The 27,441-nt window shown below is 37.2% G+C and overlaps 1 protein-coding gene across 4 annotated transcripts in view; it reads right to left on the bottom strand.

The window, feature by feature from the left end:
* The window catches only part of ESCO1 (establishment of sister chromatid cohesion N-acetyltransferase 1), a 34,420-nt gene extending 7,647 nt beyond the window's left edge, over positions 1 to 26,773 (bottom strand). Inside the window, exons 1-9 of one of the 4 annotated variants that reach the window (XM_042798260.1) lie at positions 26,489 to 26,773; positions 23,695 to 23,798; positions 23,286 to 23,490; positions 21,316 to 22,687; positions 20,550 to 20,661; positions 19,118 to 19,181; positions 16,874 to 16,988; positions 7,126 to 7,257; positions 102 to 224 (exon numbers count right to left, since the gene is read on the bottom strand). In XM_042798260.1, coding sequence (XP_042654194.1) covers positions 129 to 224; positions 7,126 to 7,257; positions 16,874 to 16,988; positions 19,118 to 19,181; positions 20,550 to 20,661; positions 21,316 to 22,687; positions 23,286 to 23,488 — 2,094 coding nt within the window. In that variant the 5' untranslated portion in view covers positions 23,489 to 23,490; positions 23,695 to 23,798; positions 26,489 to 26,773 and the 3' untranslated portion in view covers positions 102 to 128. The remainder of the gene's footprint in view (positions 1 to 101; positions 225 to 7,125; positions 7,258 to 16,873; positions 16,989 to 19,117; positions 19,182 to 20,549; positions 20,662 to 21,315; positions 22,688 to 23,285; positions 23,491 to 23,694; positions 23,799 to 26,488) is intronic. The other 3 variants (XM_042798261.1, XM_042798259.1, XM_032987722.2) reach the window with 3 other exon arrangements.
* Between the last annotated feature and the right edge of the window lie 668 nt (positions 26,774 to 27,441).

Genomic DNA, 27,441 nt, shown 5'->3' with positions numbered 1-27,441 from the left:
ATTGGCATGCAGTTGCCCAAAATGTAAGGAATAGTTTATTTTGTTACTGATCATAACTGTTAAAGCCACAAGAAGGATACTAGAAAAAAATTTATAACTACCTTCTAAGAATCTAATGGGGAAGGAGGCTACGTTGTGTGTATCTGAAGTATAAACATACTCAAAAAAATAGAGGTAATTAATTCTTCTTCAGATCCACACTCGTGGTGAATAATGAGCAGTACCTGCATGGAAAAAAACAAAACAAAAAAGCCACTTAAATCTAGTAAGATGGGACTGGTAGATATTAGAACTCAAGTTGCTTTGATGGGACCTAAAAATACTGAATGCAGAAGTAACTTCAGCCACTAAAAAGTCTGATCTACAAGTCTTACTCAAAGCAACTTCAAATAAAAAAGCCTTTGAAGAAACAATACTGATGGAATAATTCTCATTGAAATCTGTACCTTCCCATAAAACAATGTTCAACTAAAGACCAAACAATGGAATTTGGCACTGAATGAATGCCATATATACTACCACAAAAAAAAAGTGACAAGCTTAAGTCTTATAGTACTTGATCGGTATCTCATTTTAATCATGTTGATTTTACTCCCTTATCCCAAACAAGACATGAAGAGAATCATTTTAGAAATGTATCTACTTGCTGATAGCCCTTGATCTATTTAAGTATGAGTTTAGCACCCAGCACGGCAATGGTTGCAACACAGACACCATTTTAATCCTGCCTGCTTTTTTTCCCAGTAGTAGTAGCACTAAATACAAACACAAATACAGATCCTATTTGAATTTATATACGGTATGGTCTGAACACAAGGGGCAGTAAACAGTCGTGTCACAATATCCAGGTAAGCAGAAAAGTGCAACTTGTGGGATTGTGACATGCTTTTTGAGACTGTTAGAAAAGCTATCAAAAGATTCAGCAAGGATTACTACTCTCCAACCTCAAATACCATCCTCTATCAATTTTTTTGTCTTTTGCTGCCTTTTGGCTACCTGCTTGCCCTGCAAATGCTTTCTGAATAGCCTATTTTAAACCAGCTGTGACCATCACTCAGCAGATAAGTGCAATGTCTTTGATAGTCCTACCACTACAACATCCAGAAAGTTGCAGGCCTAATGCAGAAAATTCAACCCTACATTTTTGGTTAGGGCATCCTGTTAACATTATAGCCAGGTATTTCCAACAAAAATAAATCCGATGGAAGAAAACATTTCTGAACATCATACCGCTGTTATACTTTTAAGCAACAGTATATTAGCAGAAGTCTAAAAATAATTCTGTAAAAATGCAATAATTAACTCTAATACTTAAAACTCATTATTTTCATTATTATCTACCTATTTATTTTCATGATTAGTATAATATTAGGACTGATCATATTCACAGGAGGGGTAGATTTTAAATTGAAGTATTTTGAAATTTATTCAGACATGTATCTTTTAGATGAAGCTTTCCAAAAAGTTTCTGTGAATGCTATGCTCATCCAAGACTTTTAGTGAAGACAATTTAAAGTCATATTTCTTTGTTATTGACACAATTCTAAGAATTTCAAAAAGAGAAACTAATTTCAAAAAGAATAATATTTCACATAAGCATCTGCATCTTCAGTATCCTTACTGTTCAGTCTTAGTAAGCAATGAACTGTGCTGCCTTTAAACCAGAAAAATCGAAGTAATACACAAGACTGGTCACAGCTCTGTCATATTATAACATTAAAGCTGTCAAGGAAAACGTGCTATAGCTTCAGCTGGGACTGATCCTATTAACTATCTACAATATACAAAATACACTTTAGTACCAGTATCCTGAATGTGGTCTGAAGATTATTTCCCTTAACACACCTATTTTTTTTTTTTTTAAACAAAACCCCACTATTTCAACACTATTAAAACAAAATACAACAGTCTGCAAGGTATTTCAACCACTGAGAACTAAAACAGGACTCCTTCATTCAGGCAGATGGCAAGAACACCTTTCTATAGCAAGAAACAAAAGCATTATATCTGCAGTATACTTTATAATATTCTACTGCAATGTCAGAAAAATTGCTTTTTCTTTCCTTCTAACTGATATTACTTTAGGGCATTAAGACTTATTTACTGTTGAATCAGATGCCCAAGCATTGATATACATTGCACGTGATGACCAAAGTTAAAAGTTAAGCTACTGTTCCCACCAGGATACCTGTTCTGCAAGGCCTGGAGTAGAACAACGTGATTATATCACTCCTTCCTGAAAATCAAAGTCTATGCTCAACAAGAGATTACCTACAGCCAGCACAGCAACAGCAACACACAGAGCCCAACCACCACAGCCTGCCAGACTGGTGCTGTACTGAGCCTCATTTCTACGTACTAACTGTTGGAATACCCTCCTTGCCTCCATGTTATGCTATTTATCCTACAGGTATTTGTAATCGTTTAAGAACATAAAGCAACTCTGCAGTGCACAGTTAACCCATTTTTAATCTACCTCTAACTCTTCCTTCCAGTTCAAACAAGATTAAAGATTGCTTCTGCTTGTTTATTAAGGTGCAATGGCAACAGAATTACAAAAGAAAGAAATGATTCAAAAAAGGGCAATACAGACAAGCAGTTGCTACCACATCATGAAATACTTGCTTTCACTAGATATTAGATATGTATATAATGAATGATGTAGAATACAGTTGTAAAGATGGCTCCAACGTTAAGAGCACAATAACTGAAATGTTCAGTGCTCCATTTCACATGATCTATGTTCTGTTTATAGTTTAAAATAATCTCTGTCATAGGCTTGGCTTTAAAAGCATAACTTAGAAGACACAATTGACTGCTTCCTATGCATTTCCTCATGTTTTAAAAGTTCTTATGTAAGAGTGGGAAATGGGACAACAAACCTGGTATCTTTCTACATATGCCAATTCAGGCTTGTCTGTACTCCTTATTTTTCAAATGAATATAGATACAGGAAAATCAGTGCTATTTTTTTCTTTTACCATTTTTTTCCTCAAAAATATTGAGGCAATGAGGAAAATGTGGTTAATACTGTATAATTCTTGGCCTTCACTAAGAAAAGCACTTATGAATTTTTCCCCTAATAATTAAGTTTAGTATGAAATTCTGTGCACTTGTACACTTTTATCCTTGATAATTTGTAGCAGAGATGGGTCTACTGCATTCTTCTTCCTGACTCCATCAAATTACAGATATTCTGCCTCTCCTTCCTATGAATGTAATATGGAGCATGCGGCTTCGACTGTAGAACACCAAGATGCTTGGATGTAACTACTAAATACTACCCTCTTATAAAACTAAGCTTCTCAAAGAAGATAGCTAATGGTAAGAACTTCATTTGAAATATTATTAAGTTCTGTATTGTACAGATGTATCACCTTTGGCATTAATGCAAATCAAGCCAAGCATGAAATCTTTCTAAGATCACATGAAGTTCTTTATCATCTTCAATCCTGATATTCTATTAACCTGAGGTTCCAGTAAGTCAAATGTTGGGTTTAGGTTTTTGGGGGGTTTTTGTTTTGGTTTGGTTTTTTTTTTTTTTTTTTTTTTTTTTGTTGTTGTTGTTGTTGTTTGGGTTTTTTTGATCTGAAAATTGTAAAAACCTCACCAATAGGCTTGGGTGCAGTTACAGCCGAACAGCTATTTAAAACTCATCAGATTAGACGTTATTTCAAATAACAGCTTCTTCCACTTTCTTTAGCTCAACATATTCTTAACTAAGAGGATGAGCTTGAAATGCAAACACATTAACTGCATTCAAATCAGGCACCTGAATCCACAGGCATTTCCTAACATAAGTTTTTGGCTTTGCAACTTGAAAACATCGTTACAAATAATGTCTTATTCTTCAAAAAATTTAGCAGGAATACTAAGTTGATACTATGTGGTATCACAAAGAGGATACCCAACTGATACTGTGTGGTATTACAGCTAGAGGATTTTTTAGAACTGAACCACGTATCCATCCCACAAAGTTATCCATCCCACTGGAGTTAACAAATGACGTATATGTCATCACTCAATGCACGCATATGCTAGAATGGCACATATTTTTTCTGGAGACTTTCAGATGTCTGAAACCAGAAGGACAGTGAGACTGATTCCTACATTTGTCTGCACTACAGGACATCTCCAAACTAATCTATTCCTGCTCCAGTACTATCCTTGACCACCTTACCTTCTTCCTTATTAAATTTGCACACTTCTATTAATAGCAAATGGCACCCTTCAGAAAACCCATGCCAGTCCTTGACAATCTTCTGTTCCCAAATCTAGAAAATGTGATTAAACTTGCCAAACTTTCTCTGCCCACACAAGGCTTACAATTTCCTTATTGTCTCTATCAGCCATCCACGGCAAAACAAATATCCCAATACCATTTCCTTGTTAGCCTGTCCTACTTCTGGGGACATCACAGAATTTCTAGAAAGACCTAAAAAGAAATTTTTACTAAAAGAAACAAGATAGGCCTTAAGAAAAAAAAAAAGGCAAGCAAAATTATATTTTATTGAAAATAGTAAATATTTTATTATTTACATGCAAACTATCTTCTGGCTACTCAGTACTTTTAAAAATCCCACAAAGCAGGTGCATACAGGTAGGCAAGACACTAACAATAAAGTCCATTTTCACAGTTCATAGCAAGAAGCTCTAGCACGATAACATATATAGACCTTGTTTTTGTGATTCTGTGAAACGAATCATCAACAGAACTACTAGGCACATAAGAGACACTCAAACGGGAGGAAAAACTGAGAGAAGTATTCTCAAGTCAGACTGGGACTTCATCATATGGCATGAATAATGTGAATGACAAAAGAACAAAAAATGCTTCTAAGATACCTTAGAATGGCCTCTGAATTGACAATAATGCCAAACACATTAACTACATAAAAAAGGGTATCTGAAGAGCTAATAAAGTAACTTACTAAGGTCACAAAGACCAGATGTTCCCAGACCAGAAAGTCTAACCAAGAAGTTACCAAGACTTTCTGTAGTACTAATTTTTTAATCCCATGATGCTCCTGTCCAGTTAACCCTTTCTGTCAGGGAAGGGAAGGTAGTTATAGTTTCAACACAGCAACTACAAATACTTGGAAACCAAGCATATCATACCTCTGAGCCATCCTCCCAGCAATCCTCACTAGAAACCTTCCTAGCAAAACTAGGATAACTAGCAATCATTCTTCTGGTATTTCTGGATGACTAAGAATTGACAAGTAGAGACTTGGTGTACTAAATTACTGGCAAGAAGGCTTATCTAAAATTCAAATTATTTTCTAGGAGGAGGTGAAGATGTTTCTGTCACCGACATTACCACAATGCAATCAACCAAGAACCACTGACTATGGGTCAAATGACTAGTGGTAAAGACTTATCTATTTAGCATGGCAAGTTACTCACCCATGCAGAAAAGAATTCAGTCAAATTGTTATGAGGAGGAGAAAAAAAAAAAAAAATCAGAGGGGAATTTAAAGACTCGCAAGACTCCTTCCTTCATCTCTTACTCTACAGTTTCCCAATGACCTAAATCAGCACTCTATATCCATCTATAACATCACAGAACACAACTACAGTCCTAAAAGATTTCAGAGATAAAACTGTTTACTCATTGAACTGACAATACAAATAATTTGCTTGAGTACACACTGTGTGAAGTTTTAAAAATATGCTTGGCAACTGAGAAAACAATAGGGAAAGTTTTCCTCAAATTAAAAGCATACCTAACTTTATACATAGTTATTTACAACTGGTTTAAGGCAGTTTGCTCTTTCACTTCTACATTGATCATGTTGTTACTCTAGACATAAACACAAGTGAGAAATTTCAGCTCTTTCAACTCCCAAAATATTCAAGCTTCAGTGTAGCTTCCTACCTATGTGAACATAGGAGCTTTAAGTAACTAATGAACTCATCTGATAGCTTCTGTCCAAAAGAACTAACATCATCTTCTGTAAATTATGTTTACGTTCTTGGTAACATTAAAGATCTGAAAGTACCTGGGGAGGGGAGGAAAGCCAAACAGGAATAAAATGGGGAAATATATTATATGCTGCCATTATCGTCTACTGCATTCCATCACACTTTCTGGCCAGTGTCGCCCTACAATGTAGCTCATGTATGTCAGAAGAGATGTCTGGATTATTCAGCAAAAACTAACCAAGAACAGAACAAATACCAGAACTATTTACCAGATAGTTTCAAACACTTTAACTATGAAGATAAATCTTTATATTTGTAAACAGCAGGATAAAATTGAGCTTGAGATTTAAGAGTAGCCCAACAGCCATTTGGTACCTACATGAAATGAATTGGTGGCCTCAGTTCAGTTATCCTGGAGGTCTTATCTACTCGAGTGTAGAGTACTGAAGGTAACATGTGTGATAAAGAAAATAGACTTTGTGGTTTCTATTCTGGATTTCAGACATGTGAACAGGTATTTCCTTGTAAGTTTTGTAATATCAGCTAGTGTGAAGTAGCTGATTTTACAATATTCTTTAAGTTGTACAAAATTTTTCATATCTGAGCTTCGATAGGAGATATACTCAGATACAGCACATATAATGAAGTTATGGATAATACTTTGGACTTTATATTTAAAGATTACAATCACACTATAATTTCAGTAAGTTTCAATATACTATGAAGTTGTATCAGCTGGATTTCTAGGCAGTCTGTCTTCAAATTACATATAATTAAGAAAAAGTAATTTAGAAGTCATCTAAGATTACACAATTACAAAACCAGTACAATCAACTCTTTATCTGACTATTAAGCCAACCATTGCAATCACCAGTTGTACTGAAACCTGTATTTAGCACTTTCAGAACAGTGACATTCCTTTGTTCCCCTATCACCACCCTCACCCCTACCCCCAAGATTAGGGAACTGTAACAGAAAGAATACAACAGGAATGAATCACTACTATCCTACTAAATATTTTCATACATTACATATAACCTGTCTACCCTGGCTCTTAAAAATATTTATTTCCCAAAGGCAATTATTTATGGCCTACTGTGATGCTAATCTATTAAAACACAATGTAATATGATTTGAGTAGCGAGTACACAGCAAATAAAAGATAATGCTTATATCTTTGTAAAGATAAGGTTTTCTTACCACGTATTTTACAGCACTTATGAACTGGTTATGAAATAGCAGATGTTGGGTTTCATCCTCTGGATTTGACGCAGTGTAAAGCATTCCACAAATATTACAGGAAATAGCACCAAATCTCTTCTGTCCTGCATCCTGTTTAAAACAAAACAAAACAAAACAAAAGGTATTTGTCAGTTGTAAGCACAGTAAATACAGTTCAGCAGAACTTTCATCTAATCAGACATGCCTTTTATAACTTATCTAGTGGAAACTCAACACAGAGGCTAAAATGGAGTGGAACAGGAGAAAGAACAAATACAGAATTTAGAATTCCATCTATCAAAAACCTTAAAAGGCACAGGCATCAATCACTGAGAGAACGCTACCTAACATTAAAATTATCTCCACCCCCATTATGTTTGAATAAATGATTTTTCTTTCATGAAATACAATGAACACAGAACTTTTCCTTCTTTACCCTATTCGCAATAAATATAATCCTCTTTCACAAAGAAAATTCCCACATCCAGCCCTACACTATTTAGTTTTCCCTACAGTTCTGCTGCTGCCTGTCTTTTGGTTATGAGTTGCTTTGAGGTGGGCCAAAGGTGAGCCATTTTCCTGAATGTTTGGAAGGATATTATAAAAAAAAAAAAAAGTTACTGAAATAATCATTACGATATCTGCAACAGCTGATCAATACCTTTTTTTTTCATGTTTGTACAAAGCCCAAATATTTCAAGGCAATAAAATAGCATTATGTTTTCTTCTCTCTTCATTGATTAAAAGCCTCATTTAATATACTCTCAGGACTTAAATCTCAACTCCTAATTGGAAACAGCTAACAATGATGTTTGACATGCTATCTTAATTGCACTGGGTTCAAAACTTTTATTTTTCAGACACTGGATAGCAGCTACAATACAAATGGAAGATCGTATCATTTCATTCCTGACCCTTTAGGTTATACTCCTACGCTGTAACCAACCATTACCAAATTAAAGGCACTACTCAGTACCTATCGCTTTGCTATTTACTCATCAAAACAGTGTTATTAATTTGGAAGTAAATTCAGATTAAGAAGCCAGTGTCTAGCAAAGAGTGAAGTGTCAGGTGCAGGGGGTGCCTTTTGCAAAGAGCAAACAAATACCAGTTGGATTTAAGTCTCTAGCCAAAAGGCACGTTTAAAGATATGTCTTAATGTGCAAATACTTTTTTTTTAACTACATTTGGAGTTTACATAAGCAGCAATAAATGTCACTTTTAATCTATTTTAACATATATCACAAGTAATAGAGAAACAAAAAAAAAAATTATACTCTAACATAGGATACTATATAAGCAAAAGAAGACTTGAGGGTGTTTTTAAAAAAGAAACTGATCTGTGTGCACAAATTGAAAGTGCACAATTTGCAAGAAAACAGATCACCTGAACTTAATTTTGTTTTCCAAGAGCTGAAAATATTCATACTAAAAAAGCCAGCTTTACAGCAGAAAGCGTTTTGCAACATAGTAAAAGTGTTTACGAGTAATTTCTTACTCCTTCAGTCTTCAAAGATGTGTTTAAGTATGTCTAAGAGCTAGATGACAGCTCAGTTCTCCATACAACAGCAACTTATTTCAAGCAGCCATTAGTGAAATCTAAAATGCAGGTATCAGTTTGTTTCCAAGAAGAGACTAAAGGTACAACTGGCCAGGCAAACTCAGAGTTGAACTTCTCTTTAAGAGCACTTATATGGAACTCAGACAAAAGAAAGAAGCTGAATCTAAGAAATCACTGCTTTTAACAGTACATCAATTTATAAATTCCTACTGTATACAGAAGGAGAAACAGGAATACATTACTATTCTGAAGAAAAAATGGAAGATGAAAGAACCCTGAAGTTAGATTTGCAAAGTCAAGTAAGATGAGGTTTCTAAAGGTGTAAAAATTGAATCCAATACATTTTATTTTACCTGCAGACTTCCTTTAAAGCCGCAATACAGTTCAAAACAAAGTACCCAGCTGACTACCAAAATATATTGCATTTCAAGGGTTTATATATGAAAGATGAAAAAAGGCAGTTCAGCAGGAAGGATGATGTATGGAGATTATTTTAAGATGAAACAATTGAACCCAACTTATTCATTCCTATCTTGAAGATGGAGAACATATCCCCTATATCTAGGGCAGGATAAGTGAAGAGGAAGTCTACTGTGATGCTTGGAATATACTTAAAAAAATAAGACTCGTAAATTAGAAAATCAGCTACATAAAGCAACTTTTAAAATACTCAGCACATATCAGTATTGCAGTAAGTCTCATGAAACAATTTCTGTTCGAATGATCAAGAAGCTAAGGGTATTTAAGCCAAAGAATCTATCGGTTTAACTACCAAAGATCTCAAGCCAAAAAAAAACCCTAGCTATGTAGGAAAAGACATTAAAAAATTTTGGTCCTTATAACTGTCACGCTTCTTACCTCATCCCATCTTGCCTTGTAAACACACAGGCTGTTCTGAAAGTCTCCAGGAACAGATTATTTCCCTGGAATAGTACTGCCATATTTTATTTCACAGTCGGACGTTCTTGGATATTGCTGCTATCAGTGGGTTTGGGGTTTAGGGAAGACTTTTTGTTTGTTTTTTGTTTTTTAAGGATTTCACTGATATTACTATTTTTATATGCATTCAGTTGTATCAATGAGCTACACACAGAGGTTAATATTAAAAACCTGTTATGTGAATTATCAGAAAAAACACATTATAGTATCTAAAGCAGTGTTTTGAACTCTGTAGCCCTAACAAATGCCGACTATACTTTTTAGCAAACACTTTAGAGTATCCTGAGGGCAGTAAATGACAGTCTTTTTGTGTAACTGAAGTACTATTTCAAAGCCACACCACAGGACATAATGCTTCAGGAAAAAAAAAAAAAAAGAAAAAAGGAAAAAAAAAAAGCAGCTGTATCTGTAGCAGACTACAACAACAACACCAAACAACACCAACAAAAACACAGAGCATGCAAAATAAACTCAGGTATTATGAAGAATGCATTTTTGTACTTTAATAAAACATCTACAGAATCTAACTATTTTTAACCTGATGTCTTTGCATAAGCAAAAGTGGAAAGGGCATGCATGAAGAGGGGAAAAAGTGCTCCCAAACATAGTACTGCATTAAAGGTTGCCAGTCCTTCCTAATGGGGAGAGAGGAACAAAAGAAAAAGCGCCAAACAACCCAAGAACATCTTATGCACCACATAGGAGAGTAAATAAAAACCTAAAATGGGATTTGGGGGGGGGGGCGGGAAAAATTCCCTCAGCAAATATCAGTTACTGGGTACTGGAGAATGATCTGCCAACTTGTCACAACTAGAAAAAAAATGTAAGAGGTTTGACTCTCAGAACTTAGAGAAATGTTTTTCAGAGCAGTATTTAAGAAAAAGGGGGGTTGCAGGCAGAAAAATGTTACTCTACTTAAAACTCAATTTTCTAAACTAACAATAAAGAACAAGGATACTTTTATTTCCAAAGCAAATTCTGCACCCATAGATGACAATTAAGCATTCCTGACATCTCAGGCAATCCTCATTAATATAAACACAGGATACACAAGATCCACTGTTTCAAGGCTAACTGTAATTGAACACTGCGATGTTGCCTTAGTCTCCAGAAGGGTTTCTTAATTCTGTGTTAGACAGAAAGAAAAGTCTTACCAATATCTTCTTTGAGAAGGTGCATGTCTGCAGATCCTCCATATGTGGAATAAGGAGCCCTGCAAGCAAAAAAGGCATTTGGTGCCTCTAGGAGATGAAAAGGGGCCCTTTTTTCTTTTTTTTTTTTTTTTGTTCTTTTCTCTCTCTTCAGGCACAGATTAGGTCACCTCCTTCTTGATTACCTAGTGTTAGTTAGAGGAAGATTATTTTTTCCTCTACTCTTTTCACAGAACAAAGGATAAAACCCAGCCATAGAAACAGGCAGGCTGGAAAGGAAATATAAGAAGAGCAGGAAGGAACAACACAAAGATTTTTTTGGGCTCTCCACAGAAAATGAAAAGGTCAAAGAATGGTATTTCAACGAAAGATGCATTTAAGACTGAGGCTGATGAGTAGATCCCCTTGCTGACCAGGAGGATCAGAAGACATGACCCAACTCAGAAACAAGTTTCACTTCAAAACGAAGACTGGGAAATTTAACAAAAAAAGCAACCAACCGAAAAAACACCCCATCACCAGTACCCATCTTTCTGAAAAGCTATTTTTAGCCAAAGGATATAAATCAACTTGAAATGTTAAGAACTGTGATGTAACTAATTTCATTTAATGTATTTGAAAAATTAAAATGGAAGGTCATTATCCATCATGAAATTATATCCTCATTGGTCATTAGCTAAAGCAATATGAAAAAATGCTAAATTCGAAAACAAACCTGCACAGTGACAATTAATCCTTTCTCAACTCATAAAAACATTACTCAAGAATATTACAGGGAGTGTTCCAATGTGCACTGGTTTTGGCTGGGATAAGGTTAATTTCCTTCACAGCAGCTGCTATGGTGCTATGGTTTAGAGCTGTGACCAAAACTGCCTTCATAACACAGGGATGTTTTAGCTATTGCTGCACAGTGCTTACCCAGCATCAAGGCCTTTTCTGTTTCTCACGCTGCCCCGCCAGTGCGCAGGCTGGGGGTGCACAAGAAGTTGGGAGGGGACACAGCCAGGACAGCTGACCCCAACTGACCAAAGGGGTATCCCCCACCATAATGACTGATGTCACGCTGAGCAATAAAAGCTTGGGGAAAGAGAGAGGAAGGGAGGGACATTTGGACCTACAGCATTTGTTTTCCCAAGTAACGGTTGTACATGCTGGAGCCCTGCTTTCCTGGAGATGGCTGACCACCTGCAAGCCGATGGGAAGTGGTGAATTCATTCCTTATTTTGCTTCACTTGCATGCGCAGCTTTTGCTTTACCTATTAAACTATTTTTTTATCTCAACCCACAAGTTTTCTCCCCCACCCTACTCGGGGGGAGTGAGTGAGTGAGCAGCTGCACGATGCTTCGCTGCCTGCCAGGGTTAACCCACAACACAATGTTTGTAGCCTTGGTGCCTGAATTCCTGGGTCAGGTCCCCAGCTAACCTCCTGAAACCTTCTCACCTTCAGGACAAAGGACACCAAACACAGCCCACCTGAATTTGCTAGACAAAGCAGGGTTGCTGCAGTGAAGTAGAAATAGGAAGGAGTGATAAGAAAGGATGGCCATTCCTGCCCCACTAAGAGCAGAGCTGTCCCAAAGGGTAAGATTTGTGTGGGAAGAAAGGAAGAGTGACTGCTCTCAACTATCAAACTCCCCCTACAGTCACTTACGCTATAACAACTGCCTTGTTTTCACTGGGATTGCAGGAAAGAAAAGAGGCAGTACGTAACTGATGTGAACAACAAAACACTACCCAAAAGCCATTCTTCAGAGAAATTGCCAACCAGACTTATACCAGTTTAAGGAAGAAAACAGCAACTTTGCATGGTCATTATGCAACTTTCTTCAGGTTCATAAGAAATCACTTTTGCACTTAGTATTGCCACTGAAGATTGTGTTTTCAGCTTAAATCAAAATATTTCTCTCATATATTACTTATTTCAGTCAGACAGGAAACCGTTCAAGTTTAACCAAAATATATGTAAGGAAAAATTCAAGTATGATATCCAAGTGTGTAAACTGAATTAGCCTGCACATCACTTCCATGTATAGCACCGATTCAAACCTCAGAATCAAAAGCATCTTCCATTAAGCAATCCTGACCCATGCATTTGCTGATACTTACAAAGATCATTTACATTTAATCACGTTTCCTCGCATCCAGGCATTAACTCAGATCTCCAGAAAGGCAAGAAAGTCTCTGTAACTCTGTACTATCGTCTTATCACTCGCTTTCACTGTTCATTCTTTTTATATGTTCTTTCCTAAGATTGACAAGTATAATTTTCAAAAGACTAGCTTAATTTTCAAAGGAACACATCTTCCTAGTGGCATAAAATGGAAGAAATATCCCTGTACCTCATAGGTCATTATTTAGAACATTCCTCTGTAGCATTAATGCTTTTATCAATTCCTATTCTTGTGGTCAAAATTTCGTCCTTTATCTGGCAGGCAAACACAATTTCTACAGGAAGCAAAGAACTTACTTTCCTTGTCTTGGATGTAAAGCATATCTCACTTTATGAAAATTGAAAACATATGCTTTGCACATTTGTATTTCTTTCTATTTCAGAAGTTAAAGGAACAGATGATTTTATATTCAAGTTCTCATAAGTTGCATATCAGACTCAAGTACTTGGAAAGCAAAGAAAAATTTTAGTGCATTATTCTATAAAACTTCCAATATGGAGCTTCATGTAACCTGTCAACCTACCAACTGAACATTTAAATGAAGTGTAAGAGGGTACAGTTCACAAATATTCAGGACAGACTACTTCTCTAACACCAAGTCATGGATTTGGAACATAATGTAATTTTAGCCTCAGTGTTAATTTCTTTCCTCCACAAAAACAGACCATACTCTCCTTGGTCAGAATCTAAATCTTTGCACATCACTTTCAACACCATTACTTCCTGTTACTGTTTGTTTTACGAAGTTTGTTGCAGCATTAGATTTCTTTTCAGGTGAAGTTCTATGTTCTGAAGAGACTTGCTTTTTAAGATGTGTGACACCAAACAAATCTGAACAGACACAACTCATCTTTTGTCTTAGTTGTACCTCTACAAAATTAAGATAATTTTATGCTTGAAAGCTGCTCAGATAACTAGATGATATGTATCAAGAAAGAGAATGGTGCAAGTGCAGCTACTAAATATTTCTTCTACAAACAGAAGTTGTATTATTTGACTTCTGTTACAGTCAAATAGCCTTAAAGCTTGTTAAAGATTACATTACTTAGGCAAAATAGAAAATGAATCTATTCATTATAGCAATCATATGGGAAAAGGAAGGTAAGATACATCTTTAAGGATTAAATATAAAAAAAAAAAAAAACATATTGTGGAAGACAAAGACTAGTTTTATCATAACACCTCTCTAAATATAGCTCAGGAAATGAAAAGGTTCGAATACAGAGACAATATTGTAACATCCCAGATTCTGAGCCTCAGATAATGTAAAGACAATTAAAAGGACAGAAGTCAAATACAAAAGACTAGGAAAATTCAATAGCAAAAAAACAGCAAAACAAAGATAGTGTATCACGCAGTGACTCAAACTAAGCCCAACTAGTTTTCATGCTTCCATTACAAAAAGAAAAAAAAAAAAAGGATTCTGTATTAAGATGGATTGGCTTAACAGATCTCCCAAAGAATCAGATCTCACAGTAGAACCTAAAATTGCACCTTCCAGGCATTTAATTTTCTAAAAAAGTATAGCAAAGTTCAAGGTAAATGTTCCTTGCTAAGAATAAAAGCATGAGTTCTCAACTTTGCTCAAGGTAAAGAAGAATAACGAAACTGCTTCTTTTAATACAACATGCCAGAAACTTGAAATAAAAATGGTTCCTAGATATTAACTATAAAATTTTTTACAGACACTATAAATGTTAAGTGACTTGACTGTGTGTAGTAAGACTGCTCTCTGTATAGAAGAAATTTCAACCTGAACAGCTTTTAAGCCAAATGAATCTTTTCTCTGTTCTCAGAGGATTGTTACAGAAGTACATAAACACTTTTGAAAATATTTCCTAATTAAAAAAAAAACAAAACCAAAGTCCAGCCATTCAGAATCCACATTTAAGAAACTCACCATGGTTTTGCAAACTAAACTATTAATTACAAAATGTACCTTATTCTATCACAGGCATTTAATCCTCAATCTTTTGAGTACTGCTACAAGCAAAGTCTGGTACTTTAGAAGTCAACTTAGTGATCTTTTTCCCCTCCAGATGCTAGCACAAACTATTCTAGACATAACTATGTCTCATCTCCACAGTAACTAATGTGAGGGATAGTATTTTACAAAATGGCTTAACAAATATTTGGGTTCCTCTGTATGTTTTGATAATGCTAAAAGCAGTTTTTCCCCAGGTTAAAAAAAAAACATCAGAGCAATAATTACCTAAAGCTTTCTTGGTAAAGCGAACTACAGGCATTACCACAATACCCTTTTAACACAATAAAAAGTCTACTCTAAACTCAATGAAATCAAAGTGAATTAGATTTGTATGAAGTGCTGAAATATATTAGATATTACGAAGCTGTAACTTTCACATTTAAAAATTAAATACATTGCTCACTTGCATTTTCCAGAAATACACACAGAAAACAAGAAACCAGGTCTCTCTCACCTTCCCTAGTATTCTTCACTGATGATACATTCTTTATATTCTAAAATATTCCTAGGTAATAACTAAAAACTTTTACTGTTGAATACCCTGGTGAAAAAAAAATGTTACTCTCCTAATTCAGGCTGAAAACAAGAATAATACCAGCAAAGTCAATAAATTGCAAAAAATGTCTTTGTATGAATACTGTAAAAGAGAACTACACAATCTCACTTCGGTAGCTAAGCAGAAAGTTACGTATTTCTTTTTGTCAAAGATCCTAGCAACTCTTCAGTCATGTGCTATTACTGTATGAGCAAATACTAAGTTAGCTTTACTGAAATGAAAAGGAATATTCTTATAATCCCTTTAATATAATTAAGATATTTAATCATGCATTTTAACTCTGTTGGTAAAATGAGTTTCAAAGAAGCAGTAGGCAAAATACTTCTTAAATGTGAGACATGGTTCGTTTACCACCCTGTGACTAGGCATTCAACTGTCTAGATTTGTATCACTTCAGGCAAATCAAGGATATGTTTATCAACTTAGTTCTCAGAAGCTCTGATTTTAAAATATTTCAGTATGGACATAAGAGAGTGTTCAAAATTCACTTGGTTCTAGTTTAGTTAATATTTTCATGTGTATAATCCATGTATTACATGAAAAAATTGCAATTTAGAAGACTGGCAGTTATATATGTGAAAGGGGTAATGTCATAAGGACCTTACTAGAGTGTCCTCCTTCCTAATGGCCTGGATTCCTTTCCCTCTGTAGCTTCCCAGCTCCAGTCTTTCATTTCTCAAGGATTATCTGGTATGTGCATTATTAAAAACACAAAACAAAACACAACCAAAACTCCCAATTGTTTCACTATCAAGTTGTGTGATTCTACAGGATAGAAAAATGACTGTGTCATTCCCTTCTCATTTTGCATTGTCTTGTTTTAAAAGAGTTACCTGCATTTGGTAGCTAATAGCAAAAAAAAAAAGAACAATATCCAAACTAGTACTGCTGCTTAAATATTACAGTGAAAATGAGTGCATCCACAGGAAAATCTCTGTCTCAGAACAATGGACATTTGAATGACACAGGAATAAACCTGTTGATGTTAATTTTGCACACAATCTGACAGATGCATCTCCCCCTACAATTCTGAAATTTTAAGAAACTGAGATTTTGCACAGAAGCAAAGATAAATTTGTTCTCCCTACAACAACTGTATTTTTACCGAACAGCCATTCTATTCAAAAAAATGCAGAAACTTATTTTAACAATAATCAGCTTTAAATGTTAAGTCTGTCACCATTTCTCCATCAACAATGAATGACAATCTAGTACAGGTTCTACTTTCACAAATCATTTACAATGTTAATAATAGTACGTATAAGTAATGATTTTTAGACACATTCATAAAAACACGGCACTGCAAATTCAAAAGAAATTTCTTCGAGAAGCTACGTGCTTACTAAAAGGGTATTACTTACTATGATCAGCTGCTTATCGCCTTCTTTTCCTGCTTCTTTTAGCTTCTGAATATGTTCTTCAGATGGTACAAAGTTACAGCATTTTGATGCCAATGAAGGATTTGACAATGGAACCCTTGAAATATAAATATATTTCATGTTAAAAATGGGACTGCTTATACATGTCATCCTGGATACTCAAAGCCATTGTGATTAGTATAACTAAACTTTAACAAGATGCAAATTCAAGTTAATTACTCAAAATACAGTCCTATATATTTTAATTTGAAATTCAAATGGATAAATAAGGAAATAAAAAGGATTAACCAAAAAATACAGTTTGCCACTAGCCTAATTACAGGGGGTTTTTTTTAATGAGAAAAAAATAAATTAAATTTATGATCAAATGGGGTAGGCTAGTCACAACCATTAACACAAATATTTAACTGAGGCATTTTCAGATCATGACTGATGGTGCCTAATGCTATCTATCTCCTATGTAAGGTTTAGTTTTCTAGTTTCAGGTATCATACATCAGGCTGCTAAAGTAGACTGTGTAAATATTCCCACAAATGTAAGTGGGCAGTATAAAACGGACATCATAAATCTCTCAAACTCAACTCAAAATTATTCTCTTCTAATGGCTGGCAGCAAAGGGAGGGAGGAGAGGACCTAAGAAATAAATGGGTGGATATCACTGGAATCTCTCTCGCTCAGTTTAAGTTTCCCTTCATCTAGACTGAAAGAAATACTGAAAAGTAATGTAGTACATCAACAACTAAGTTACTCTGTGAAATTGCTACTACACTCAGGGGAAAAACAACATTAATTTCAGGTTTGGATAAAATTTGTGGAGATCACCAAAGCAAAACACATATAAAACTACTCCTTCTTCAACTAGGTATTTACATATTTTCACTTTCTGAGCAAACTAAGGATATAGGGCCAAGCACTTAAATGTAGCAGCTGCTGTAGTACATGTAGCAGGTTAATTCAGTGAGCTTTTTAAAAAATAAAAACTCTTTCCAGACATTTTTAAAACAGCATTTTTGGTGCTAATTCAGAGCTAATTTTTTTTTCCTGTCACGTGCCCCAAAATTTGCATCAAGTAGCTACTTCAAGGTTTGCCTTTTCCGGCTGCAACCTTTTCTTACAAAGGTCTAAAGAGAGCTACACTGTAGATACACACATTACTCTGTGTCATGGCAGGAGTACCACCGAAAGAATGACAGCTTAAATCTTGGATAGAGTATGGAAATCAGGGTAAAAAAGCTCTCAAAGAAAAATATATATCCAAATAATAGTAAAGTAATATGGCCTTGTTCAGCTAATAAAGTTCAGAAATTTATGTAAATACATAAAGCTGGCAGCTGAGAATAAAAATATGAAAAAAATCAAAGTTGTTATAATATTTATTGAAAACATCTAAAAATTTTCATTTAACTAGTTTTACATCTACCTTAGCACTCATCATCTGTCAAATTCCACAGTAGTAGCGTTTTTCAACATGTACAAAAGGACTGGTTAGTTAGAATTGTAAATCTGGCTTCATATAGATGTACTGAAAATGAACTGCATAATTTCTTCTTGTCTCCATCATGAATGTAAAAAACAGTATCGATAGACTAGCCACTGTGCCAACTATGTTGCTGTTCAAGGTATGAGGTACAAAGAAATTATTGTCTTCAGCTTAGAATTGGCTAAAACCAGAGACTACGTCTGAATTGTTCAAAAACTACAACAGTCAATGTCATCAAGGAAAAAACATAAATTTGAATTGTTAGTAGTAAGAACAAGAATCATTTTTATATGGCAGCTGACACCTTCATTTCACATCACAAAACTATCCCAAATGAAATCCACACTTCCTCACCTAAAAAGATTTCATATATACATAATTTAAGGATTAGAAAATTCTTCCAGAAATGAAATAATTCACTAAGTGAAAATCACGCAGTAAACCTTTCCATACTCCTGTTATCATCTGATTTGAGAAAGACACCATCAGAAATGTTCTCCCAACTCTGTTAAATTCTACTTTTTAAAGTAAATGTGCAATTACAGATACTTTGCTTAATAATTTTCTTAACAAAATAAAAACATCCCTTAATAACTGAGTAAAATGAAAGTCTATTTTTATAAAGTTCACTTATTTGAAACTGAAAGTTGAGACTGGAAGACAATAGAACAATTAGTCTTATAATAAAAACCTCTCATAACTCTATGATGGGTTACTGTAATTTTATAATGTATGAAATACTACACCTGTTCTCAGTTTCAGAAGTTTGATTTGTAAATGAAGTATGCATCAACTGCTTCGGATCCAAACCTACAATTAATCAAAGATTAAAACTTCATTATAAAGTTTTCAGTTGCAAAGGAAATTTGAGATATACAAACAATGATTTGCAAAAATGTATTTGAAACAATGTTGCAATTTGTTCATGGCCAATAAAAAAAGATGCAACCCTGAGGCAGTATTCAGATGTTCCTCCACATATACTTAAAAAAATACGCAATTTTCTTCAACATTTCCACAGCAGTTCTGCAGAGAAATTTGCCAGCAGCTAAACAAGTCCAGTAGTGAAACGACACAGGAGTTTAAGTGTGTTTATACTGATACCCATACAAACAGCTCTAGGTACAGTATTAGCATCATAAATGTATAGTATGTCCCCATCTGAAGTGTGTTCACTTAAGGAAAAGAAACAATCAAGAATAGCAAAAGAAAGAAAAAACATTTCCTACATTCTTTATCAGTATCATTAGAGCCTTTTGCTCTTCAAAAATATCCTAAAATGGCAGGAAATACACAAACCTATTTAGTAAAGCTAAATAGTTAAACAGTGAACACCAAATCAGGTTCAGATTAAAAAAAAAAAAAAAAAAAAAAAAAAAAAAACACGCAAAAAAAAACCACCACCAAACAACTAAAATCCAAAACTCAAACCAAAACAAAATCTCCAACAATCCAAAAACACAAAAGCAAAAGGATGAAATGTCAAGCAAGAACTTAAGTGATATGTTAGTAACCCACTGGTAATATTTCTTAGTCAAATGTACTTGAGTCAAAACGTTCACATCACACTCATCAAAATGTTTGACAAACTGCATTCACAAGCTGATAAATGAAGACTATGTAATAAAATCAGAAGAGTGATTACTCAATAATTTGATCAAGTAGATCAAGGAGAAAGAAATGCAGATACTTGTTCAAAGCAAGCGGTAACCAACAGAGAATCCTTAACAGAAACTGATCCAAGAGAAGAATCCAATCTTTCAACATGAAAGATTTCCTTCTTTAATACATGGAAAAGGAAAGGATTGGTTGGGGTTTTTTTCTGTTTGTTTGGGTTTTTTTAAGAAGTCGTCATGTCACTTTTACTCAAATGGAGCATATTTAAGCATTAAAATATTAATGCAATAAGCACAAAGATGAACTAGAAGTAGAGCTGGGTAGAAAAACAGCTCGCTCTCCCACTACGCAGTCCAGAGATGAAGCAACATTCACTCGCTGCTGCTGAAGTGGCCATGGGTGTGACACACAGAAATATGAAAACCCTGGTGAAGGGTTCCAATCCCAGAAGTTCAGTTCTGCACCAACTGTACCTTATTCTGTGAAACGCTGCTCTGAAAGGAAGACTTATGTTTCCCATATAACTGGTCAGAAGAGGAAAAATTAGTAGTGAACAGTTACCTTGAGGTTCACTTTCTCCAGGTTCTTTTTTTAATTGTTTTGGTGGTTTAGGAGCTGTAATGTACTTTACTGGAGAACTTTCTGGACTTGATTCCAAATGTAATCGAAAGTTCTAAACAAAACAGAAAACATTAAATAAAAAACCCTAACTATTTAATGCCTCTAACCTATTAACAAATCACTGAGCTAAGTATAAGCATCTTGAATACAGCACCAGTTTTCTAATTTCTACATTATTTTAAGCAAACAAAATGCAACTAATTAGCTTGTCCATATTGAGTTTGTGATACTAATTTTGAAAAAAAAAAAAAACAAAAAAAAAATCTTTTTCATTTTATATATAAACTCATAAAATATTTCCTATAGAACACCTCTGTCCTTAAAATTTTAAGTTTTAATAGATCATTTAGATAAAGCACACTTTTTTTCCTTCATTTCTTTTAATACTTTTCAGAACAGAACAGCTATGCAAGCTTAAGTCATCAAAAAGTGTCCATATGAATCTGTACAAGCTCCAGCAGGAAGTTTTACTAATCAACATTTAATTAACGACAGAACTTAGGAGGGTGGAACAGATTTATTTTCCAGCTTACTATCATCCTGCCTATGACCATGCACCAATAAGGGATCTTCAATACATTTGAAAATGTTAAGTTACAGTAAAATGTTAAGTTATTGTTAAAACAAACTTTGAGTGTGGCATTCTCAGAAAACAGAACAGATTTAGAACACCCTCCCACCATACACCATAATTAAAATTACTTACCTCATCTGGTCTTGGCTCACATAAATGTTTTGTCAAATTACGCAACAAACCATTTTCTGCACCTCTCTTTGTGGGCTGTTTTATTTCTAAAGTCACTTCTTTAGCTCCAGCTCTTTCAGATGAAGGATCTGATTTCTCCTGCACACAAGTTGCACTTTCATTCTCAGAGAGTCCTGTTATTGACAGCTTGCCTTGTGCCTTTGAAAGCTCTGCTTCTGTAGCTATTTGACTTGCCTCTGAAACTTCAGGGTAATCTTTTAACAAAGAAAGCTTGGGAGTATTTGCAGAATTTAAGTTACTTTGCTTCATGTTACTAGCTTTCAGTAATTTAATTTTGGTCCATTTAGAGTTTTTGTTTGAGGAGTTATTTCTACCGTTCAGAGTGCATTTGACAGGCATTCCTTTTTTGCTAGGGAAAAAACGTTTGCATTGAGTACTTTGATTAGGTTCTTTCTGAGTAAGCATTTCACTTTGTTGAAGCTGTATTTCGGCATGCTTTTCTTCTGTTTTTCTATACTCAGCATTAGGAGAATCTTTTTTCACCTCCACTGTATCCGACTCAATCTCACCTGCGATTTCTTCACAGAGTTCAAGGATGCTCACCCTTTTGGATTTCACATCATTCTCTGGTTGATCAGACACATTTGTTTCACTTACAGATGGCTGTGAAATCTTTTTGGGTTTTGTACCATTTTTAATGTTCTGATGCATTTGTTGTTTTTCCTTAGTTACTGTCTTAGAATTTGGCTTAAGAGAATCTGTTTCCACTTTCTTCGTGTTGCTAGGAATAGGAGACACAGGCCCTGTTTGGTCTTTCTTAACTTCCTCAAGGCTTTCATCAGGACATACTGATGACCCTTGAAGACTGTGTTGAACACTTCTGGGATTATCATTTTTATTGTCTGATTTGCATTTTTTCTCTTTCAGAGAGCTGGTCACTTCTACATGTATTTCTCTGCCCTCGTTTGTATTGTTCGGCTTTAATTTTGTGTTTTTCTGTTCCGTTTTCTCTCCAGCAGATTTAAGTACTTTTGCTGCAACACTTTGAGCTTGTCTTTTTGCCTGGCTACTTTGTTTAACTTCCAAAGCTTTTTCTTCTTTAACCTCTCTATTGCGCAGGGATCTTGCTGGTACATGTACATGTGTTAACTGCTGCAGTCTCTGTGATCTTCTCATTACTGGCTCATTTGGCGCAATTATGCATTTTGACTTTGGAATTTCTTGCACGGATTTCTTCTGGCATACCTCCTTATTTTTTGTAGATTTAGGCTGCTGTTGGACCTTTCTGTCAGGTATTGCTTTATTATTCAAGTTGAATCCTGATGATCTTGTAGTCATCCGCATTCCTAGTTCAGGTTCATTGGTGTTGTCACTGAAAGAACCAAACAATTACTTTTTCAGCATCCAGAACACAGAATTTGTCATAAGACTCTTCTCATTTCTACTAACCTCTGCTGCTTCTTTTTTTTTTTTTTTTTTTTTTTTTTTAATTTCTCAAGAACACTAGATCTTACACCCTCAAAACTTTCAGAAGAGTTTTCTCCAGAATTATTCTAAAAAAAGACTGACTGCACTTCCACCGGGTTACTCTAAGTGTAGGACTCCATGGTTTTTATGCATGGCAAGACTGAACTATGAACCCCAGATGAATGCTTTTTAACATATCTAGCAGTTTTTAACTGTTGACACTTTTGGCTTTGAAATAAAGTATCAGCTTATGTAGTATTAGATTTCACTTCAGAAACTTTTTTGGAGGAAGTCTTTCTGGATTTTGAGACACTAACATGGTCCCAGAGAAAGGTGATGCAGCAGATAATATAATTAATGATTTAAGGCTGATCTTCCCACTAGTACTATTTAACTATTAAGCTGTATCTTTAACTCAAATCTATTCTGCTTAGATTGCTTCTGCACTAACTTAGTCTGCAAAAATAACCTAAAACAATTACTTATTTTTTTTTGTCACTGACCTGTTTGATTTGACAGAGGTTTTGAGTATATTTTTCTCCTGCACTGCAGGAGAAGGCTGACTAGGCTTTGATTTATTTGAGACATGTTTTATATCTGACACCTCTTTCTCCTTCTTCGCCGATGACGGTTTGCTGTTCTTGTCCAGCTTTGGACGTTTAGCAGAAGGCTCTACTAACATAGACTTCCGTTTCTGAGCTGCCATTTCTGTAAAACACAATAATTGATTCAGCTTTTAGAGTCTTTGTCAATTGTTGTTATGGTATCAGTTAATACAACTGAAGATTTTCCCATTTTACAAAACAAGGTAACTGATAATCACTTTTCCTATTAGAGGCAGATCATGCTAACTGTGATCAGAAAGCAAATCATCAAAGCAATCTCAAATCAAATTGCATTTATTTTACTTACAGCTTTTTACAAGAGGCAATCGATGTTTAGGCCAAAGTAACTTATCAAGGTGTGCCAAGAGCATTCCTTATGTATATGCTTATGAACAGGACGTTTCATGCCACCTACGAAGAATATAAAATGTTCATGCAGTAAGCACTTTATTAACTTCCTTCTCAGACTCTGAATTTGGCATTCCCACCCTCTTCCATCCCATCATAATGCTTAGCTTTAAAGTTTCTTTGATAATCAAATAAAAAAAAAAAAAACCTACACATTTTATTTCCATGTGAAATAATTTTTTGCATTTTGCTGTCTTAAGCCTTAGCCTTTTACCTTTGAAAGGTGGAAGATAATAGTACCATTTGAAAGCAAGTTTCTCAGCCTTTTACATTCTTCCAGAAAATAGTATGCTGCTCTCTTTCACAGCCTGCAAAAAAGCAGGCCTGCTGTCAATCCTGTGCCTCACAGCAACAGTGAATAAATCCATTAGACACAACTCTGTTTTGTGGCTGCTACTACAGAACTTCATAGACATCAGCAACCGCCTAGAACTGTTCCTTCTAATATGACTTAAGCTACAAATCTGAGACAGAAAACCTAGAAACTAGCATTATTTGAGACATTTGCCTTGGGCAGTTAAAGATGTCTTGATGAGAACTGAAATGATGTTAATGATGCAAAAGTTAATCTCCACAAGAGTCTGAAAACCAGCAGAGATCCTCAGTAAACAGTCTTCACAGATTTGGTCAATCACACCTTTCACATCTATTTGTAGCTCCTGAAACTTTTAAGTTCTCTTATTCCAAGACACTGTTTTTGTATTATGGCATAAGTAATAATTGTTCAGCAAAATTTTAAAAAGGTATTAGTGAAACTAAGTCTGCTGGAAGACTCAGTGCTCAGAACTTCAATATCACTTTTTCAGGTCAAGAATTATCTATTAATTTTTGCCATTGACAAACTGACAAAAAAAATATTTCTGTAACAAAATTATATTACTCTTCAAACTGTAACTAATCTGATGTTAAATTTGAGAGATTTTAAGGTCAAACAGGAACTTTAAGTTAGCAGTCGTATAACACAGACCAGATACTTTCATTTAATTACAACTATAGTAAGCCTTCCCGTATTGACAAATGTATGTCTTTCTCTAACAATTTGAAAAATACTTATATTAGACTCCTTTTAATAATTATTCATTATCCGAAAGGAAAAAGAGCTATACTCTTTCTTTTCTTTCAGACTTTAAATTGTCCTTAACCTCATTTTCATTCATCCACTCTTTTATGAAGACACTTCTAACCATGTAATACTGATAATGCTCAAATTCCAGACACCAGTGCTGTGTTCTGACTTTCTCCTTTAAAGAAGCTGCATAACCAGCAACTCATATTTCAGATATGTTTTTTAATTCTATCCAGGGAAAAAAAAAAAATCTCTTAATAGCACTTTTCATGATGCTATTTTCATGTCTCTCCCTAAGGAGCAGGCAACAGAATTTATATGCCTTATTTCTAATAACTCATGAGTTCCATGACACTTAGCAAGCCGACGGGTTTCCACTAGTCAAAGATTATCCGTCAGAGCTGCAGTATAGCCACTCATCCTGAAAATAACAGCTCTAGTTGCTGAATATGTCTTCAGTCATATATTCTCTTAGTTTAGGGCACCACATTGACTCTCAGAATTTGAGGGCACCGTGACATATGCTGTAATCTGCTGGACCTTGGTTTTTTTCCAGACATATACAGATATCACTGTCACTGTCAGCCACATGACACGGAATACTCAGGAAAGACTTCCAAGTACAAAAAAGAAAATACAATCCCTCACCGGTATTGCTCCTCAGTACACTGATAAATACACTCTCCTCCCAGAAAGAGGACTAGCTCTTTAACAGCAATTTGTTTCCTACCAATACTTCGCACAGCAGAGCAAGGACTTTTCCAGACATTCAAGAACTGGCAGTTTCTGCCCTGAAGAAGTCCCCTCTAGTAAAAGCCAGATTATGGAAAGAAGGGAAGGCATACAAGTACGGGAACAAACTACATGACAATCAAGGGCTTTGGTGCAAGAAGTAGGGGAAAATCAGAAGTACATGACTCCCACACCCTCGAGCCCTGAAAGCAGGGGCGAGCCCTTGGTCTCTGCTGAGCCTGGGGGCCCACCTGCTTGACAGCGCACTGTGGTCTCACCCGTGAGCTTCCCTCACCGACTGCCGCGACAGAACGTCGCGGCCCCACGCCTGTACCTCCGGCAGAGACCCCACGACGGAACTCAAGAGGGAAGAAGAAAAGGGAAGGCCTCCCTGCGTGGCCCAGTGTCAACCGCCTCAGCGCCCCGCCGTGACAACCCTGCTGGAGCGAGGCCTGGCAGGGCGCCCCTCAACCCGGCCAAGAGTTCTCCAGGCCGAGGCAAGCGCCACCGAGGGGCGAGGCGGGGGCTGCCGAGAAGCAGCGGGTACGCCACCGGGCGCCCACCCCCCGCTCCCACTCGCGAGCAGCCGGCGAGAGGGTCTCGCCCGCTCGGCCCCCACCGCGACCGCGGAGGCAGCGGCAGGCGCTGGCAGGCCCAAGGCCGGGCCGCGGCCGGCGAGGCAGGCCCGAGGAGGAGACGCCGGCCCTCCGGCCCCGCGGCAGGGGCAGGCGGCAGCGCTCTGCGCCGGGAACGGGCTACCGGCCACGGAGCGGGGGCGCGCAAGGCTGGCGGGAGCCGCTGCCATACGGGGCCCGGGGCGGGGGGGACACGACGACACACAAACTTCCTCACACCGCCCCCCCCCCCCGCTCCCCGGCGCGAGGCGGCCGCTTACCTCGCGCGAGTGTCAGCGACGTGCCGGCAGCGCGAGCCGCCCTCCTCGTCCAGCTGCGGGCGGGGAGGGGGGGGGGGGGGGGAGGAGGAGGAAGGGGGGAGGGGGAGAGAGGAGGGTGGAGGAGGGGGCGGAGCGGAGGCGCGCGACGGGGCGGGGGGTGGAGTGCGCACGCGCTCGCGCGGGTGAGTGAGTGAGCGAGCGGAGGCGCGTGCAGCGCGCGGCGTCGAGGTCAGCGTGAATGGCGCCCCCTCCCCATTTCCCCCCCACCCACCCCCCGCAAAGCGGCGGCGGCGGCGGCCCCAGCCCGCTCACATCCGGGCACCGGGGCCCGGCCCGGCCCCGCCCCGCCCCGCCCCGCCCCGCCGCCGTTCGAGCCGCCCCCCGCAGGGAACGGGGCACTTCCGCCTTGCCGCTTGCGCATGCGCGGTGAGCGCCACGGGTGACCCGGCCCGAGCGCGCGGCCGGCTGCCGGGGTGCGGGGCGGCCCTCGGTGGCCGCGGAGGATCGGGCCCGCCCTCAGGGGCTGAGGCGGGGGGGCTGCCCGCAACCCGTTCGGCATGGCGGCGTTGGCCCGGCGGGTCGGCCAGTTCGCACCGGCTCGGGCCAGGGTTGGCTGTTAAGCCTTGTTCTCTGCCGTTGGGCGCCTCGCCTGCAAAAAGCGAGGTGGAGAGCAGCACTTCGAGCTGGCAGGCCAGTGGTGACGAAGTGACTTACGTGTTGGCCCATAGTGTGTCAGTGACGCCTCATGACTGGCTGTCATAGCTAAATACAAAGTGAAAAACCTTTGCAAGTCATATGCTTCCTGGTAGTGGTGGGGTTACAGCACCATTTCTTGAGTGTGTGGGCTGCTTCTCATGAATATGTTTGGAAATCCCTCTGAAGAGAGGTTTGGTGCTGTATTGGAAGCAATCTCCACTGTAACAACACCTTTAGAAATTTCTCTGAGGATACTG

The sequence above is a fragment of the Tyto alba genome, unplaced genomic scaffold (genome assembly GCF_018691265.1).
Source record: "Tyto alba isolate M040663 unplaced genomic scaffold, T.alba_DEE_v4.0 Super-Scaffold_27, whole genome shotgun sequence".
Classification (NCBI taxonomy): domain Eukaryota; kingdom Metazoa; phylum Chordata; class Aves; order Strigiformes; family Tytonidae; genus Tyto; species Tyto alba.
Note: the sequence above shows the minus strand (reverse complement) of the source record. Positions and strands in the feature narration are given on the sequence as shown.